This window comes from Erithacus rubecula (assembly GCF_903797595.1).
Source record: "Erithacus rubecula genome assembly, chromosome: 2".
Taxonomy (NCBI): Eukaryota; Metazoa; Chordata; class Aves; order Passeriformes; family Muscicapidae; genus Erithacus; species Erithacus rubecula.
In genome coordinates, this window is record NC_136685.1 from 32,928,555 (window position 1) to 32,946,946 (window position 18,392).

Below are 18,392 nucleotides of genomic sequence, written 5' to 3' on the forward strand. Positions count from 1 at the left end.
ATGTTACTTAAGTTTGTCTAAAATAAATACTGCCTAAAAGGCTGGGCAGTCTAGTTACTAGAGGGGAGAACTTTCAAAGGCTCTTTGTCAAATATGACAAAGGACTGTCCAGGCTACTGCTTTACAACTGAGTACTGATAGAACTGGTCATTAGCACTACCAAATAAACACAAAGTCACTGGGACTTGGGAACAGGCAGTTTTGTTAAGCATGCTCTTCAGTCTAAGGTTTGTTTTTACCAATTGCAAACAGTATGAAATTTTCAGAAAAACACACTGCCATGTAGTTTAAACAAAAAAAAGAAAAAAACAAAACCCAACCAAAAACCAGCAAAACAAGAGACTATCTAATGACATAAAACCCACCATTTCCTGAACATGCATCAAGAGCTGCTGCTACAGGGGTTGGGGTAGCTGGTGCTGCTGCCCCTTCAGCTGCTGCAGGGGCTTCCCCAGGAGAAGCTGCAAAGGCATCTTGGGTGCAGTTTAAGAACAGAAATGAAAGAAAAAAAACAAAAAAAAAAGAATAAAGAGAAGAAAAATATAGTAAAAGAACCAAGTTAAATTGCATAGGTAGATCCCCTTATACAACATGAATGTAACTACTCCAACAGCAAGACAAGTCATGCAGCGCAAAACGCTTCGCCTCTCCCCAACCCCACACAAGCAGGTTCTAGACAGGGTTTGCAGATGGAGCTTCTTGGGTTGCCCACAATAAGCACAGTGAGTGTAAAAGAAGGCATTATTCTCATTGTATAAGGGTTCAGAGCAGCATGCTCATGTACTACCCAAATTAACTAATTAACAAAAGTAACTTAAGAGCAGATATTAACAACTTGCATGCTCAAAGCCTATATTACATGTGATTAATCTGCAACTGTGAGTTTACTTGCATAGTGCTTTGCACTGTTATGAATAACAATCCAATTACTCTGGTAGATATCTGCATCTACCATTTCTAGTCTTTGAGCCAAGTCAGTCATGCAACATCTGAAAAATGGAACTTACTTGTTTCTTAACAGTATTCCAACTGGATCTTTCTGAAGCCATAACCTGATGCATAGGTTATATTTACTCAGCTTGCTTCAAACAGATCAAGATTGTTCATATTAACTGATGGTTGGGGAGCCATAACCTGTCTTTCCTTTTAGGATCACTTCTAGGCCAACCAGCCAAATTGAGAAAAGCAGCTAGTTTGGGGTTTTGGAACGACTTGCTCATGAGTTTTTTTTTTTAATGTTTTTTTGTTTTGTTTGCCACTTGCTCTTTGACAGTTTTTTTCTTTTTGTTTGCCAGTTCCTAAGTGGCATGCTTAAATTTCAAGCTATGAACAGCATTATTCCTAGGGTTAAACCAGCATTTGAGCTCTTAATTCTATGAAGTAGTCCTAATGGACAGTGCCATTTGGACTATCCCCATAGACAAGCATTTTCTTCACAAGAAAAGACTGCATGATGAGGACTAAATACTTCAAGATGCTTGTAAAGGACATTTTTCTACTGCTACAAAAATTAGCAAGTTAAAAAAATCTGTTGAGGAATACTGCAATTGAACTGTCAAATTAGCACAGGAAAAAGCTTAACATGCTTTAACTGGAATGTCAATTTTAAAATGAAAACAACTATTTTAAAAACAAATTCGTGCCAGATAATCTAAAAAGCTCAAAAGAACATGCATCGAAACTTCAACAGAAGATAAGAAAACCCACTAGTCTCGTACAATAGAATTAAAATGAGTTAGTAGCAAAAAAGGCCTGCTAATAAGCCATTTCAACTATAATTCTATTTTTCAAGGGTTGTCCAACAACAAAACTGGATGGCAGTTGTGCAAGTACAAACATCAGAATGAGTCAAACATCCCAGTGTTGTCTGTGTACCAGACACTGGCATGCACTGTGTGGAAGGAATTCAGCACACAACTGAAGAGATTTGCAACATCTTGCTTGAAAAGATGTTTTGTGTAACATCATGTGTTCAGATTTGCACTACAGGGTGTAGAAGATGCTTTCAGCTTTCAGATGAAGGGGCACCCTGGGCTCTTCCTAAAAAAATCATATTTGTGCCCACACAAGCTTGTAGGTCAACAGCACAGACAATGGTGAACCCTACTCGTAATTATTTCCCAGAATGAAAGGATAGACTCCAGATAACATTTAGGGCAGAAATTCAGAATGTATAAAGCTAGTCACTAGTTCTGTGTTGGGATCACTTCAGCCTCAGAGTGACACCTATCCCTGTCCAGACGTAGGCTGTTCAAGTTCCACATGTAACAGTCAACAGTCATAGATATTCAGGTGGACACAAGTTCCTTTCAGCCTGCAGATGCAATGAAACAGTTTGGCACCAGCTTTGTTTTTTACTGACACTTCTGAGTCAGGTTCTTGCCAAGCAATGTATTTTTTAGCATCAGACTTGGGTTAAATGGCAGGTGGGATAAACACCTACGTTCATACTGGAATCTAAATGAAAAATGTCATAGTAAGAACTCCTAATATTGGTTACTCTGATTAGTTCAAGAAACCTATATGAACATAGAGACAAATCAACCTGAACAGGTGACCTTGCAACTCACAGCTTAAACCAAAGGTTTGCCTTTGGGCTTTTCCTAAGTCAGTGCTTATTAAGTTCTTTTCAAAAGGCTCTGCTCCTCCTGCACAGTTGCCCTCTGCCAAAATCTAGCATAATATGTAAAAATGGATACAACTAAATCTGATTATTTTATTATTAAAAAAAGGACTGTTTATTTTATTTTTTGTTCTTCCATATTGGTGTAGTAATGCTACATTTGCACATTCAGAAGTGGAAGAGATTTTGTCCCTTTAAAGCAGTTACTGTATTCTTTATATATTTTTGCATCTCCTATTTAAAAAGTGAATTTGGCTTTTGACTTCTAGAATCAAGTAACATATGGTCCTTGCTTGATTTTCTTGACATCCTCAAAACTTAAAGTGATGTTGCTGAAACCTTTGCAAGTTCACACTTCATGGAACATCTACCAGGAGTGTGGGTATAAATTAGGTACTGAATTACACTTGAATTCATGAATATAGTTCTTACTGAAATGATGTGCAAACAAGGGGTTTTCAAATACTTTTTCAAAACTTTTTTGTTACATGCTGAAATAGTGTTTCAATACATTTTGTCTGCAGCAAAATAAGTGTTCCTGCAGAGTGATCACTTTCATTCAAATTCAGGCTTTATTTGCTGCCATGGCATCAATACATGACAAATTTACTCACACAGATGATACAACTGACTTATAATCATTAATGTATTATGAAACATGAAACAATCCTGTGGAAGTCACAAGTAGAGGAAAGATCATAGAAGCATAAACAAAAAAACTGTTCCCAGAATTTTTTCCCTCTTCAGTCACCCTTCATTACTTTTTGACATAGAAAACATGACCTGAGTTATAAAGAAATATTTCACTATGCTCAGAGCTAGGAGATAATGATAATTATGCAAAGTGTTTGTTGTTTGTTTAGTATTTATTAACTAAATGCTAGCTTGCTATACCAGCATGTACCAGCATCAGGGACACTCATTAGCCCTTAACTGCCAAAATTCTTCATCACTTTGCCTGTAGTTTCTTTACAGGCAGACCAGAGTTGTATGCCCACATACAATTCAAGTTATCCTAATGCCTAATAACTGATATTTGCACAGTGTCTGCCATGACTTGTTACTTACTAATTACAGAGTAATCCCACAACAAAATGTAACTCAAGAACACATTACACATGTCCAAAAATACTGTGCCCAAATTCAATTACTGAGTGACATCTCAAAGTATTTTGTCTTTCTTCTACCTTTGCATTTCTCTTTCACAGGAATGATTCCAGCTGCACTTTGAAAACAGCCTCCTCTTGTTTATCTTTGAAACACGATCAGGAGTTCAGTTCCTCAAGTTGGCCCAGGTAACTGAAAGCTTGCCTATTAATCAGCTGGAGTTCTTTTAAAAAGCTATGCTGGATCAATCCTGTATTTCTCATCTGCTTTCCAATACCATATTAGCAATGAGCACATAATGCATTGCTTATCTCTCAAAGACACAGCCCAGTCCCAGGCAGCATGCAGACTCCTATCAGCCATACAGTGCAGTCAACAGCTATTCCAAAGCCTCCTCTACTGCTTCTTCCTTCAACTTGGCTCCCTTACCCTGCAGCTTCAGCTTCTTTCCCTACAGACACTCCCTGAAGACTCTTTACATACTTTCTCCTGAGATCACTTTTCCTGTACCTTCTCCTACCATACCTGACCACAAGAAATCATGTGAAGCAACAAAGCACTGGCAAGCTGCAAGAAGTTAAGGTGACCTTGAAGTCTGTACCTCCAGCAGACTTCAAAGGTGAAATACCTACTTAATAGGATTAAGTGTAAGCATGTCTAGCATCACAAAAACTAAAGAGCAGAAGTGTCTGGCCAAGAACAACCACTTCTTGTGGTCTCAAGGTAACAAGGAATATTAGTATATGATATTGGAATACATTTACAGCACAGACTTCAGGGAAAAAAAAAATGAACAAAAACAAAGAAACAAAACACTCAAACCATGAGCAGAGAGATAGAAGTCCAGTACAGACTCATGGATCTTAGTCTGTCCACTGGGTGTCTTGAAGGCGCTGCAAAAGTATCTTTACTGCTGAGTGTGTTTAGAGATTTTTCTTATTGAGAACTAGAGGTTTTCTGCTATCATAAATAATAGAACCTTGCTTCATTCTGAAGTGTTCCAGGAACAAAAAAAAGTCAGTATGCATCTAATATATAATCCACTGGAGATTTATTGCATTTGACTGACAAAATACATTCTCTTTAAAGGAAGAGATCAAGTCACAGAAGCCTGCATACCATAAGAGTGAAATTCTTTCCACACTGAAGGGAGAAGCTCCACTTCTTAATGTGCGTCACTAAGTTATCTAACAATCAGTGAAATCTCTAGAAACTAAACACATCCAGGTCTCTGCCTGACATGCCTGGAAGCAGGCACATGATCTGGCAGTAGCTGTTTTTCCAGACAAAGAGTAGTAGAAAAGGTAGAAAAAAAATTGCATCTTGTTGCTGTAGTACTCGAAGAACAAGCACAGGTAGTTGTTTTTCTAACCCTGGTTCAGGCTTACAGTGATTTCTATCCATCTAACTATTCTTTCATTTTTCAAAAAGTCATGTACCTATTATTAAATTAATTACTAATTTAATTATTAAATTACTAAGTTAATAAATTATTAATGCAATTTGAAGCTGTAGTATCCAAGACTGGCTAAACCTCAGTGCTTACATACTGTTAAGTTTCACACTCTATGCATCTGCAGTTGTTAATGAGCACAGGCCCCAGCTTCTCCAACAGGCTCCTGAGAGCAACCAGCACCTAACTCTCTCTCACTTCTAGTGGCTTCCAGAACCTTGCTCATGACAATTCTGAAGATGCTTCTCAACTGGCTGATCTTGTGGGATTTGGATTATTATCAATCTTTTAAAAGGAGGGGTAAGCAGCAAGTAGCACTAGTTCTCCCTTCTTTACAGCCCTTTACCAGGGGATATTTTGGTGCTGTCTGTTGAAGCCAGTCCTAAACAAAAAAAAACTTTCTAACCAGGAACTTTCAGTCTTAAGGAAACACCTCTGTAGTCAAACTGCTTATTTATGAGAGCTCTCTGGCACTCCTGTCAGTAGAAATGATAGATAAACACACCCCACAGAGAAGATACTGGAATTCAGTCTTGATAACAAATAAGTTATTACTTATTCCTGACATCCCCTGTCATCCTGGAATATGTACAAGAGAAAACTAGAAAAACACAGTGGTCAGGTGATCTTAAGCATACATTGTAAACAAGAAGATTTCTCCAATACTGGGCTGGAATATTGTTCAAAAGAAACGTAATTTCTGGCATGCTGTTGGGAAGCCTCTTGCTCCACAGGACTACCAAGAAAATTGACAACATACAGTGGGATATGTATTCTTACTCAAGTGGATAGCAGAGAACATTAGAAAGGGAATGAGCAAGACTAAACTCTTAAGAATATTTTTCTTTCTTTTCACTTGACATATTATTGTTCTCATTATGTTGGCATTTAATACAAGTTCATCACCCCTTCAATTTACTGGGTGAAATAAAACCCAGATTCAAGATTGCTGAAATACAGTAATTTCAGCTGGCTTGTTACTCTATTTGCAGAAAATACCCAAAAAAAACAAAACACAGCACAAGCATGACATGTAATGAAGGGAAGGACATGGTCACATCCATCCTCTTCAACTGCAAAAGCACAGCTGCTTTTCTGAGAAATTGTAATAGAGTGCAGTAGTTATTGAATAATGTGGAAAAATTCCTGCTTACCCCCATGTGGACCTGAGAACCACTGTTCTTTGCTGTTCAATCATAAGGTAACTCAGTCTTAGCATTAATGGTTTTCCATATATATGTGTAGAGGAATCTATTAGCTAAAAGCACAGCAAACAGAGGTAGTTGGGCAGTTTATATTTCCTGTTCCACCTAGCATCCAACACACAGGCACTTTTGGAAACCAGAGGCCTTGTTACACAGCTGAGCTCAATATTGCTTTGACTGCATCTCGAACTGGTATACAGCACTACAGCAAATAAACTAACCTCCAAAGAGATCCACTTCAGCAGTGGCAGCAGTGACAGTGGTGGCTGTAGCAGCAGCAGCAGCTGTAGTAGTTGTAGTGTCAGTAGTTGGAGCAGCAGCTGCAGTAGGCTCTGGGGCAAATGGATCTGAAATCTGTGGCTCAGAGGTAACACCGGAAAGTGCAGCCAGATTATCTATATGCAACCAGGTAATGAAGATCAAACAGGAAAGGTAAGGGGAAAGGCAAAGACCACAGTTGCTCAGCTCCAGAAAGCTGGAGCTTTTAGTAAGAAGTTTTAACATACAGAGGTCTTAGAAATTGAAAATACTACTCACCCTCTCCCAAGAGGTCTAGTGATTGTCCATTAAAATGACAGCAGAATAAAAAAACAGAGTAATTAGTAGAACTGCCAGATTGAAGATGCTCATTAGCCAAATGTTCATTCTAAATCACGTCTAGAAGCATAATTTCTACACTTGCTTTTCTACCATTCAAGTAGTTATCCTGACATGACAAAGCTCATTCTGTTTAATAACTCTTCAAAACAGAACCAGTACATCCCTAGAACCCTTCACAGAGTAGGCACCAAAGCAAGGGTACTTTAGCAGTGAGCGGCTTGCAAATAGTGTGACTGTATAGAATAGGATACAGGATATGATACATGGCATTCCTAGTCCCCAAATATATTCTGAGAGAGAAGCAGGTGGTGGTTCTTGGACTTGGGACAACTGTTAAGTGCAAAATAAATATATAAATCAATAGAGCAGCTCCTCTTCAAGAGCTTTTCCTGCATTTATGATAGAGCAAACATGCTCTGCAGGAACAACTAACTCTGTTAACACTTGCTACGAGGAGTATGAATGTTGACAGCCTAAGCATAAGCAGACTGGCTCTGCTCCAAGTTTGGCTCCTTAGTCAACTGTTTCTGGAAGCCAATGAAGCATCTTTAATGGCAGACTTTCCTACAGTTTGATGTCCTCTAAGATCAGTCAGATTGAGCTCAAACACAGAAGTTTTGCCTACATAAAAATCAACGAAATATAAAAACATGTAAAAAAGAATGAGTTTGTCCTATTAAATTTTTATTCTGTAGTTAGGATAGTCTGAGCTCAACCACTACCTATTTACTAACTCAGTGCTACTCCTAGATTCTCTGTGCACATAACAGGGTCATGGGTTCATCTGATCCATACTGAATAGCAAGCAGAGTCCTGATGCTTTACTGTGGGTCAGCATTTGGAAGCAAAATGATTGAGCAGGCACAGCCCTATCTTCACAAAATTGTCTTTATTTTAGAACACTTGTAAAAAAAGGCAACAAAACCCTACATTTTTGTTTTTTACAATTTTCATAATTGGTTCCTTGGGCGAGCTCTACTTGAGACTGACAGCACAAGCTGAACTAAGTTAAAATATCATTCTGAAAGAGCACAACAGTACATTAAAAATGCACCACTCTGGTATCCCATTACTGCACACCAGCTGAATGTCTCACAGGTAGACTTGAAATAAACAACTGTTGGCAAACTTTTAAATTCTATTACCTGAGTCTTCAATGTCTTTTTGTTATTCAGTTATGTTATAGAACTCAGTACAGTGAAATTACAATTATCCAGCACAGCAATCTACATGTAGTCTTAATATGGAAATGATTTAAAACAGTGTTTTTTTGGAGAGTAATATTAAAGTAACAATACTGTTAGCAAATCCATATTCTAAGGCACACTGTAAGGTAGTTCAGAGCAGAAATTCAAGTCAGTTTGCTTTTATATCAAGGAGCAAAACCTCACAAAGATGCAGACTTTGACCTACTGTATTTTTTGTAATACTATAGTCTACTCTATCTGCTAAATGGCTATCTATCCTCCTTGCAGTATGCTGCAGGCACCATACTACCCTATCTTGATGGTCTCCTGATAGCACAGAAGTGTAGATTTTCACAAGTTATAGTTCATTTGCTACATGGCATATTGTGTATTCAGAAATACATTAAGTATACAACAAGATGCATAATGCACTGTACATAACCCCCAAATATTATCCACTGAATATACACCATATACCCAAATAAAAAGAATCTACACTCTCAGTGAGACAGTGGAGAGAAGCAGGATTTTTTACTGTTGACATATATTGATGCTGCAACATGAATTATTTGATATTCACATTTTCCTGGCTATTCTAAACTGCAGCACTTCTTCCTGGGTGGAAGGAAGGTAATCTTGTCCAGCCTCCTGCTCAGAACAACAGTGATCAGGTCAGTCATGGCTCAGACTAGTCAGGACTTGAAAAATCTCCAGCAATGGAGAGTTCACTAGCTTGCATTAAGGATCTACCTCAGTACTGCCCTACCCTCCAGGTGAAATAATTTTATTCTTTCAGAGAGCTAAAATAGGAAAAAAAAGCAAGCAAGATTCCAGTGCAGTAACAACTCATCACACCTGGACTGCTGCCAGCAGTAAAGCAGACAAAGCTGAAGCTTACCAAGTTACCAAAATGCTATTCTGAAAGATAAGACTGAAGTATACTTAATGAGGGTAGTAATAATTCTGGCCACAGGAAAATAATTAGCTATCCATGGAGTAAGACTAAGTCTATTAGTAGCCAATTTTAAAGTTTTTAGTAATTCAGAAGAATAAAAATGCCTAAATCCTAAAACTATGGTTGCTTTGTCCAAAAAGGGGGGAAAAAACCAAACCAAACCAAAAAACAAAAAAACACAACAACAACAACAAAATCAAATTGCTTTGAATTTCTATTCAAATCAATACCTTACAATATTACTGGCTATTTATTTTTATTTCTATTATTGCAGAATGAGCAACTGCTTAAAAAATTTCAAGCTTTCAAACATCTCAAAAACTTGTATTTCAGTGCTTGACAATGACAAAGTAAGACAAATAGGACACAATCAAAATAGTGCAGAATAATTAGTCCCAGGTACTCTAGAGTAGATGGCTCTTTGGTCTTGCTGTCTGGGCAAGACTATAATTCTGTTAATAAAACTGACATTTTCAGGGACAACAAAAGAAATTAATTCATCAGATGAAACTAGAATATGCAATACAATGTCTACATCACAGCCCTTGCTATCCTCTCATAAGGAAGAGGCTAAACCAAATGTCATCTTTAATGAACTACAGCTAGGAAGAGAAGCAGGGACTGCAGAAGCCACCAGTGCCCAGCTTGAGCACTGACAGCAGAGCCAGCATGACTCAGTGCTGCATTCCTGCCAGGAGAGGGCTGATGAGTTCATCACGCTGCCACACAGGATCTCTTCAGATTACACCACAATGGGTTTACAACTGTGTAAATTAAATCACATTTACTGGCCTAATTCCTTGTTTTAACAGGACAGGAGTGAGCACTGCCTACATTTACTGTGGTCTTCCAGATCACCAGCTGTTACTGCTGCCTGGAACAACAGGGTCAGATTCCAGAGCACTGGTTAGTTATTCCTGTTTGAAAGCAGTTAGTCCTCTACTTCCATTTCCATATTATTATTCTAAGCACACAAGGAAGATATTTTATTAAAATATGTTAAGACTCATCAGAGGTAATCACACTTGAAGCAGAACTAAATTGCCACCATTTGCTTTACATGCACTTCTGTATAAAAAACTAGGTTTTTTTCCTCCTCCTATTGATCTGTGGGCTTTGCTCCATGAACAGAAGGGCAGGTTTCTGCCCCCACCTTGCCAATAAGCACATAAGAAGTTCTGGTTCTTCTGTTTTGAAGTGCCTACCCTACCTGCTCACCTTCATCCATCCCCTTCCTGCTCACTTTTAGTCACATAATCCTGGCTCCCTCAGCTTTGCAGTCAGGCCCTTATAAGCGGCTTATGCTATTATGCATATCCCTGGAAAGAAGAAGTAGCCCTGTGCTGCAGAGGGATGCCTGACTGCCAGGTCAGCAGAAGCCTGGGAGTGAGTTAGAACATCCTGTGCTAGCAGAAAAAGAGGCAGATTTCAGTTCAGCCAGGCAAGGAGATGGAGACTGCAAGAAGGGGTGCTGACAGTGAGGTTTCTCTACCTCCCCATGAAGTGCCTCCAGCAGCAGCAGCAGCACCACCACCACCAGCAGGAGCAGGTGCTGGAGCTGCCTGCCCAGCACCAGCAAAGTCTGGCTGAAGATCCAAAAGATCACTGGATGGTTTGGAAGAGCTGCCAAGAAAAGAAAGAAACACATTAAATACTGGAGGAATTTGTATCAATTTTTTAAAAAACATCATGACTGGATTAAGGTTTTTTCAGGCTTTAGGATTAGAGCACTGGCCATAAGGACCTCTAGTGTAGTGGGTCCCAAGAATATGCTACAGCCCAGGATGGGAACCTTAATTTACTTCCATTTCCTGATAATGACATTGCAACAGATCTATGAGACTCAAAATTCTTTAAAAAAAACCCTCAAATAACCTAAAAAAAAAATCCCAAACTCCAACTCAAACCCAACTAACCAAACCAGAAGAAACCCCACCACAACACTCAAAAGAGAAAATGCAAAATTCCAGGTGGTCCCTACAAACAGAGAAAATAACTGTTGTGACTGAAACCAGCTCCACTGTACTTCCATACTTCATCATGCCATGTTAGACAGAAAGAAACCTGCATTTCCAGGCAATGAACTTTAGGTACAGGAGACCTGGCAAAATTTCAGTGGGTTAAGCCAGTCAGGTATTTACTTAGGAAACCAGATCTTGTTCATCTAGCACATTTAAATAACAAACAAGAGAGGCTCTTTCTGCAGTGGAGTTCTTCACTTGACATGTAATTAATTACATCTTACAGACTTTTAGTTCAAGCTTAAGAGTTTTTGCATCTCTAGAGTTCAACCACTTCTGCTCTTTACAATGAAAAAAAGTGCTTTGTTCTGTTTTTGAGTTGAAAGCAAAATTCAGATTTTTCTCATTGGTAAAATGTTTAATTTTTGTTTTAATCTTCAGAAGTTCATTATCTTTGTGCTTCATTATCTGATTTGAAAAGACAAAAAGGGAATATTAATTCAGCAGTTTTAGAAAGAGAATACTGAAGGTCAGCAAACACTACTCTGGACTTGCACATTACTTCAGTCTATACAATTAGAAGTTTCTGTAGATCATTTTTGTGGCTTTTTGGGTGTTTTTTTTGTTGTTTGATTGTTTCTGGTTTTTTGGGTTAGAGTTTATTTGTGATCTATACTGGTAGACTAATGTATCCCTTTGAAAACAGATGTAAACTACTTGGAAAATAAGCAAAGCCTTTTATGCAAGCCTCCTCTTACAAGTATGACTTTGGTACCTACATCAGGCTCAGTAACTCAAATACACTTTTTAACTTACCTGACTGGAGCAGCTGTAGATGAAGTTGCAAAAAGATCGACTGGAGGAGATGTATCAATAGTTTTTGCAGGAGTAGAACTAGGAGATGTAACAGTTGTGGCTGGGGAAGACTGGAGAAGTATTTTAAATATACATTCAGTGTACCAGCATTTCTCACCAACCAACTCATGCACAGATGCACATACTTTAAAAACCCAATTTTGACACCAGGTCATTTTATTGTGAGCTGCTTTTTCCTCTGAAAGAATTTAAGGAAGACTGGGCTAAGTTTTCAGATGGTAGTAGAGCTGAGAACCTCACAGTGACTCCAAAGAAGGAAAAGTGTTTCTACAAGGTTTATTCTAAAGGAGTTGCTTCTCTAACTGTCAGACTCTTCATTTTGTCTATGGAATGAAATAGTTGTTTTTCCACAACAGCACCTCAGTACTCCAACCACAGAAATGGTGAGAGAAGTGGTTAGAAACTAGTTAAAAGTATGTTTGTAAATCTTCAGAAGAGAGATTAAAGAGCCATCAACAGTGCTCAAGGTTAAGTCCTTGGGAAGATACAAAAGATAACTCATCCTATGACTTTGCTTCATTAGCTGCTCCAATTCTGGATAAAGATACTTCAAGTATGGCAAGGACAGACACCCAGGAGAGTCTATTGCAACTCCTCTGTGAACTTGAAGACTCAAGTTACCTTGTAGAGTGTCAATTTAATTCTAAAAGATACTGCAAGCTTTGGTACAGCATCTCACATGCTAGAGAGATCCTTTTCCTAACAACTGAAAACAAGTCCTAATTTTAGTAGTTTTTGCCATCCTGACCACTTCCAAGAAGGAAAAGGAACAGCAAATTTGAAGAGTTTTTCTCCTGAGTTCTACTGCCATCCCAACATCATAATTTAGCAGATGGGTGTAAGCTTTCTAGACTCTCCTCAAAGCTTCAGTAGGTTTGAGACTATAATGGTCCCAATTCCTCATCAAGGAAGATGTGGTTAAAGCTGTAAGAACACTTTCTGAGTCATCATGCAGCTCTCACCAGCTGCTCTTCTATTAAACAGCAGAGTTGTGGGGGTTACATTTTGTTGGTTATGTTGTGATGGTTTTTTTAGTAAAGGGCTTTTCAGCCAGAAATTTAAGAGCTTTCTCTAGAATCAAGCATTGAACCCTCTGTATTAGATTCAGAAGATTTTATTGAGTTTTTCTCCACAACACCCATTATGAGACACAGCTATGGCACCTGGCAATGCTCCAGGGATACCAGGAGCTACTATTACTAACACCATAAAGCTCATTAGTTTATCTGACACTCAAACCAAGGCATTTTCACTGGCAACTCTTGCTTTAAATTAAGGTCAGCAGTCTCACTAATGAAGGTCATTTCTGAAACTAGATATATTGGATGAAAAAGTCTTCCTTTCTTCCTGGCTCTTCACATGATTAAAAGAGTCAGAACTTCCTCCTGAAAAGCTGTGGAGGGAGTGAAGGATTTGAAGGAGAAATATCCTGGAGCAAGTTTCTTGGTGACATGAGAATTAAGGTGGAGTGAAAGCAAAAAAAAAAAAAAAAATTAAAGAAGTTGAGATAAAAATGTGTATCTTTTATGCTTTCACAAGGAGCAGTCATCACATCTAAGTGAAGTTCCTTAGCATCATAACTAGTACAATCACAGCAACCCTTCAGATCAATGACACTCTTATGGAGCCACTATTTGTAAAGCCACTAAAAAATAAAATTTTGTCAATTAGGTGGCAAAGTCTAAAAAGCACAGTAAGAGATGGAAATTTAACTCCTTACAATGTTCTAAACCATACCACCTGAACAAGAATTATTCAGCATAGCAACTGGCAGTATTTACCTTGCTCAGAGGAGAAGGAGCCCCAGATCTAGAAAAAAAGGGGGGTTTCAGATAAGTATAGCTTTGAAACTGTGTTTCTGGTCATCAAAATTCCTGCAAAACCTAAGCATGAAAGCTTTCTGAAGATCTCTTCAATTGCATGCCCTATACATTTCTCAAACTTCTCATGTGCCACTTTTGACAAAGAATGCAAATTTTACTTCAAATCTTAAATTAATCTTTTAAGCTAACTGGCATCACAGGATTATTCTGCCTTTTAAATAATCTCTATGAAAAGGAGGAAATGCAGAGATGCATGCAAATATCTTGCTTTGGGGACTACAGAATCCAGCAGGAAATAGTTACTGGGGCAAGATGTCACCACATTAGAAAACCATGCAACAGCAGCAGAACACCACCAATACCAAAGCAGTTATCTAACATAAGTCTTCTGAGGATGTGTCAGCAAATTTTCAAAGTCTGCTTTCTTTTAAAGAAAGTCAGGGTTACTTGAAAATAACTACATTTAAAAGCATGAAAACAGTGAGTTGGAAAGTTCAAGCTGAAAGTTCTCCCACATGCACAAAAATCACACTAACAGTAATTGACAGAGCCTTAATCATAACTTAAAATGCACGTCAGTGCATTTGTTTGCTTTCATTATGAGGTATGAAAATACTGCTAAAATATTTTTAGAGCTGCTTTGATCTAAGAGATGAAAGGAGGAGTTGAAGATAAAGCTGCACCAGTATTGAACTAGCATCCATCCCATAAGTTACTTGAATTGCATAAATCCTAGGAACTGTAGAACAGATTAGAAGATTTCCAGATCTTCTAATCACAGAAATGACAAAAAAGTAACTTAATGACTATATACAAAAGCAAAGAACAGCTAAGCTCAACTCAAAGAAAATATCAATTTCTAAGTGTTCAAGAAAATCTTTAATAAATACACATAACCATGCCTGCAAGCAAGTGATATGTAAAGGTGCATACTCACCCTTCGCTAAATTGCAAGGACAGCAACAGTAAAAGAGAAAACAGAAGTTTAGCTTAATACTTCCTGGACTTATCCAGGGCAAGTATCTAGTATGAAGATGCAAAACCATTAGAAAAGAAATAGATTTTGATGATAAAAGCCTTAGCAGCACACAAATCCTGAGTTCTTTCTAGTTTTCCTCAAGTAATTTTAGTTAATTTTGGAAAGTGTCCAGTTGTTCTGTGTGTTTCCACCACCACCATTAATTAAGGAAAAGTTTGCCATCAAGATGACTTTGTAAAGGAAAGGAAAAGCCTTGTCTTATTTTCTAGCTAAATGACAAAAGGAGGTTGGGGGAGGCAAACCTAAACATTAACTAATTTCATACTGTCTCTATTATGCCTAGATAAATGGTACAACATATATACCTACTTGTTGCCAGGTTTTTTTCCTTCCAGTGAGTTTAGATGTTGCTCAAGGGTCTCCATGAGACTGCTGGGAGCCTTGAAAGCAAAGAGAAAGACACAGCTCAATGTATTGCAGTGATCTAACCATATTTTGAAATCCAGCATCAACTTCCCTGAAGTCCATGATGTGGTGCTCATGCAGTTACTTTATTACATCAGTGGGGAACAGTGGATTTCCTTGCTAGGAGTATTCAGGCAAAGCCAATTTTTTAAAATATATTATTGCATCCAAATTTGCAGAGGGAAAACGTTTACCTCCACTATGCAGCACCTGAAGCCCAAATCCAGGATGTGCTGCTCATCATGCTTTTTATCATTGACAGCATAGGAATACACAGGCTTGATTTTAAGATTCATGGGTTCAAGGTCACACTTTCAGTTTTGCTTGTAGTCAGACCCCCCAACACTTCTTTCATGACCAGAGGATCAGAAATCATTTTCAGTCTAAAAACAAAGTCCTTTCCAATGCCCCAGAAGGAGCTACCTTTGGCTCAAGACTCCCAACACCACAAAATCTTACAGCTGTTCTCAAAATGGTAACCCAGCACAGGTTACTGTGCAGCTAGCTTGAAGTGCAGAAAGATTGCTATTTTAGACATCTAAAAAAACCCTAGGCTTTTACAGGTATCCCTGATCTTAGATTTTATTTTAAGCAACCTTTTTGTGGTCAGCAGTCAATACCCACAGGCACTAGCTGTTACAATGGCAGATAGGAAAAGTAGTTGTAAATGCACACTGGGCTTAGTATAAAAATAGAGACTGGATAAGCAGACTCAGAAGATGAACAAGCAGGGAAGGAACTCTTGAGAGACACAGTAGCATACAATAATTGAATATTTCATCAGGGTTACAAGTTCATCAGCTCATCCGTCTCTAAACAGGGAATTCTCCATATCAGTCTCTTTCAGATCAACCACAATTCCTGACAGCAATACCTATGATGTTTTTAATAAATAATATCATTGATTTCAGTGCAGACATAATTATCAAACATGCTTGGAAACAGCCTTTTCACTGTTCCTATACTGAAAAACCAGCTGGTTGGCTGAATCAGATATTTCAGGATGCATAGCACCTGCTATTACCAATGCACAGTTGTGTACTGGCAGTGCCTACATATTGATTTCAGCATTAAAACCAGTAACTTAACACATCCAGAAATTTAAAACACTCAACATAATCTTAAATGACAGATTGAGTTTAAATACATCCCACATATATAAGCACATATATGACATCTTGACCTTGCTGCTTTAACAGGCATATTTATTAACTTTCAATTCATTTGGGCATAATAAGAATTGGTTAAACACAAGTGACCTAGTTATAAGAATTCTCCAGCAAAAAGTAAAACAAACTAAAAAATCCAGATAGATTCAAGCTTTTACATGTTTAAAAAGACTATATTGTAAAACACACATTGTGAGACTTTAACACATAAGTAAAACCTATGTTTAAAAAAAGATTGCATGATTTACTGTCACCAGTTACCTTCAGACATTTTAGATAGTTTTCCAATATATTAGTCAAAGGTTTCTTAAAAACCAGCAAGTTTTTAAAATAACTTAGCTATCAAACAGAGTTCAGAGAAGAAGTTTCAGAAAATTTCTACCCAGACAGAACAATTTGAAAAGGAAATACAATCTAATACCCAATTTGCAACACTGAACACCACTTAATTACTTCTAGATACTGCTTTAACATTAGATAATGCAACATTGTGCTGGAACATTAGATATGGTTTCCCCACTAGCTACTAGTGGCAAAACTGTCATAGTTTAGGAAATGCTAAAAAATAAGCCAAGATTTTTTGCTGCTAAGATCCCTTCTCAGCCTCCAAAACTTTGCAGCCAAACTATAAAACCCAAAGATGACAACTATCAACTTGAATTACAATACTGGGGCCACTTGTCTAGATTTACAGAATATATACACATGGAGTGGACAACCAAATTCTTGCAGAATACTATTGCAGAATGCTTGCAGAAGACTATTGCCATGGCTTGCTATAGAAATTTAGGTATACCATTGACACTACATAGAACTGAGTACTAATTGTTAGCTGAAATTCAGTTTTATTGTTCACCTTTTATTTATTTCTCCCTGAAATATGCTATAAAGATCTTATACATGGTCTATACAGCATGTTCCAGGCTAGCCTTAGCAAGTGAGTCCCAAGCAGCCTTTGGGAGAATACAGCTGTGAGGGACTACCTGAGCAGAGACTGAAGAGGCCAGGAAGTTTGATTAGATGACCATTGTAGACCCCTTCTTTCCAAAAGAAATTCTGTAGTTTAAAGTGTTGGCTCATGGGGTGGAAGAAACCACCTGGCAGCAGTAACTGAGGTGCTGCTAAGCAGCTGCAGCACTGACTGATGATGCAGAACAGGCTGGCACAACACAAGCAGAAGCAAATAAAAGTGCCACAGAAATCTATAAAGTATATTTCATTAACTGGGTTCCAGGTGATTTCTCTTGGTTTAGGGACTTAGTTCATCACTGACTGCACTGTGGTAAAAAAGACTCCCTGAGGTACAGAGCTAGGAGAAGATACTATGTCAGCTATTTCAAGATTAGGTGTGGTATTGCACATGATGCTTTTCTCTGCTGAAAGAGTGGTTGGACTTTATAGCCCCATTGTATCTGAAACCCACAAAGATAAATAATCTCCACCTTCTCAAAAGGTCTCACTTCCAGAATTCTGAGGTGGCATTTAACTGAGAGAGAGACACACTATTCTGGTGTGGATTTAAATCATACTTTCAAGAGGCTCTCAAAAACTGCAGGAACAAATACTAGATGAACATTTGGGGTTTGCAGCTACTAAGTACTTTGGGTTGTTCTTCTGTTCCAATTTTACTGGTATCAAAAGTGCCTCAGGTGAACTCTTCAGCATGGATCTCCTCTAAGTAGATATCCTTTTCACATTAAACACAAAGCCAGGCACTCAGATCAAATTGGACAAAATAGACCAGCAGCTGCAACATGGTAGGTGGTATGACTTCACCAATGTTTGCATTCCTGATGTGCTTCCCTAATTACAGATCTTTCACTTATTACACAAATCCCAAAAGACTACAAGAGAAGCTTACCTGTGTAAGATCAGGAATATCACCTTTGTCAATTCCAACTTGCTGTGGAGGTAAAAGAGTAAAGGTAAAATCTAAGTGCATTATTCCACTGCAGCAGGCATTAATTTTGAGAAGAACAGCTCTTCAAG

The 18,392-nt window shown here is 38.1% G+C and overlaps 1 protein-coding gene across 9 annotated transcripts in view; it reads right to left on the reverse strand.

Annotated features, from left to right (window-relative positions):
* The window catches only part of SNAP91 (synaptosome associated protein 91), a 63,401-nt gene that overhangs the window by 17,102 nt on the left and 27,907 nt on the right, over positions 1-18,392 (reverse strand). For 5 of the 9 annotated variants that reach the window (XM_079326860.1, XM_079326866.1, XM_079326863.1 and 2 more), the window contains 8 exons: positions 18,265-18,306; positions 15,139-15,209; positions 13,749-13,776; positions 11,908-12,017; positions 10,623-10,753; positions 6,926-6,940; positions 6,610-6,783; positions 366-473 (listed from right to left, as the gene is read on the reverse strand). In XM_079326860.1, the coding sequence (XP_079182986.1) occupies positions 366-473; positions 6,610-6,783; positions 6,926-6,940; positions 10,623-10,753; positions 11,908-12,017; positions 13,749-13,776; positions 15,139-15,209; positions 18,265-18,306 (679 nt within the window). The remainder of the gene's footprint in view (positions 1-365; positions 474-6,609; positions 6,784-6,925; positions 6,941-10,622; positions 10,754-11,907; positions 12,018-13,748; positions 13,777-15,138; positions 15,210-18,264; positions 18,307-18,392) is intronic. The other 4 variants (XM_079326867.1, XM_079326865.1, XM_079326864.1 and 1 more) reach the window with 2 other exon arrangements.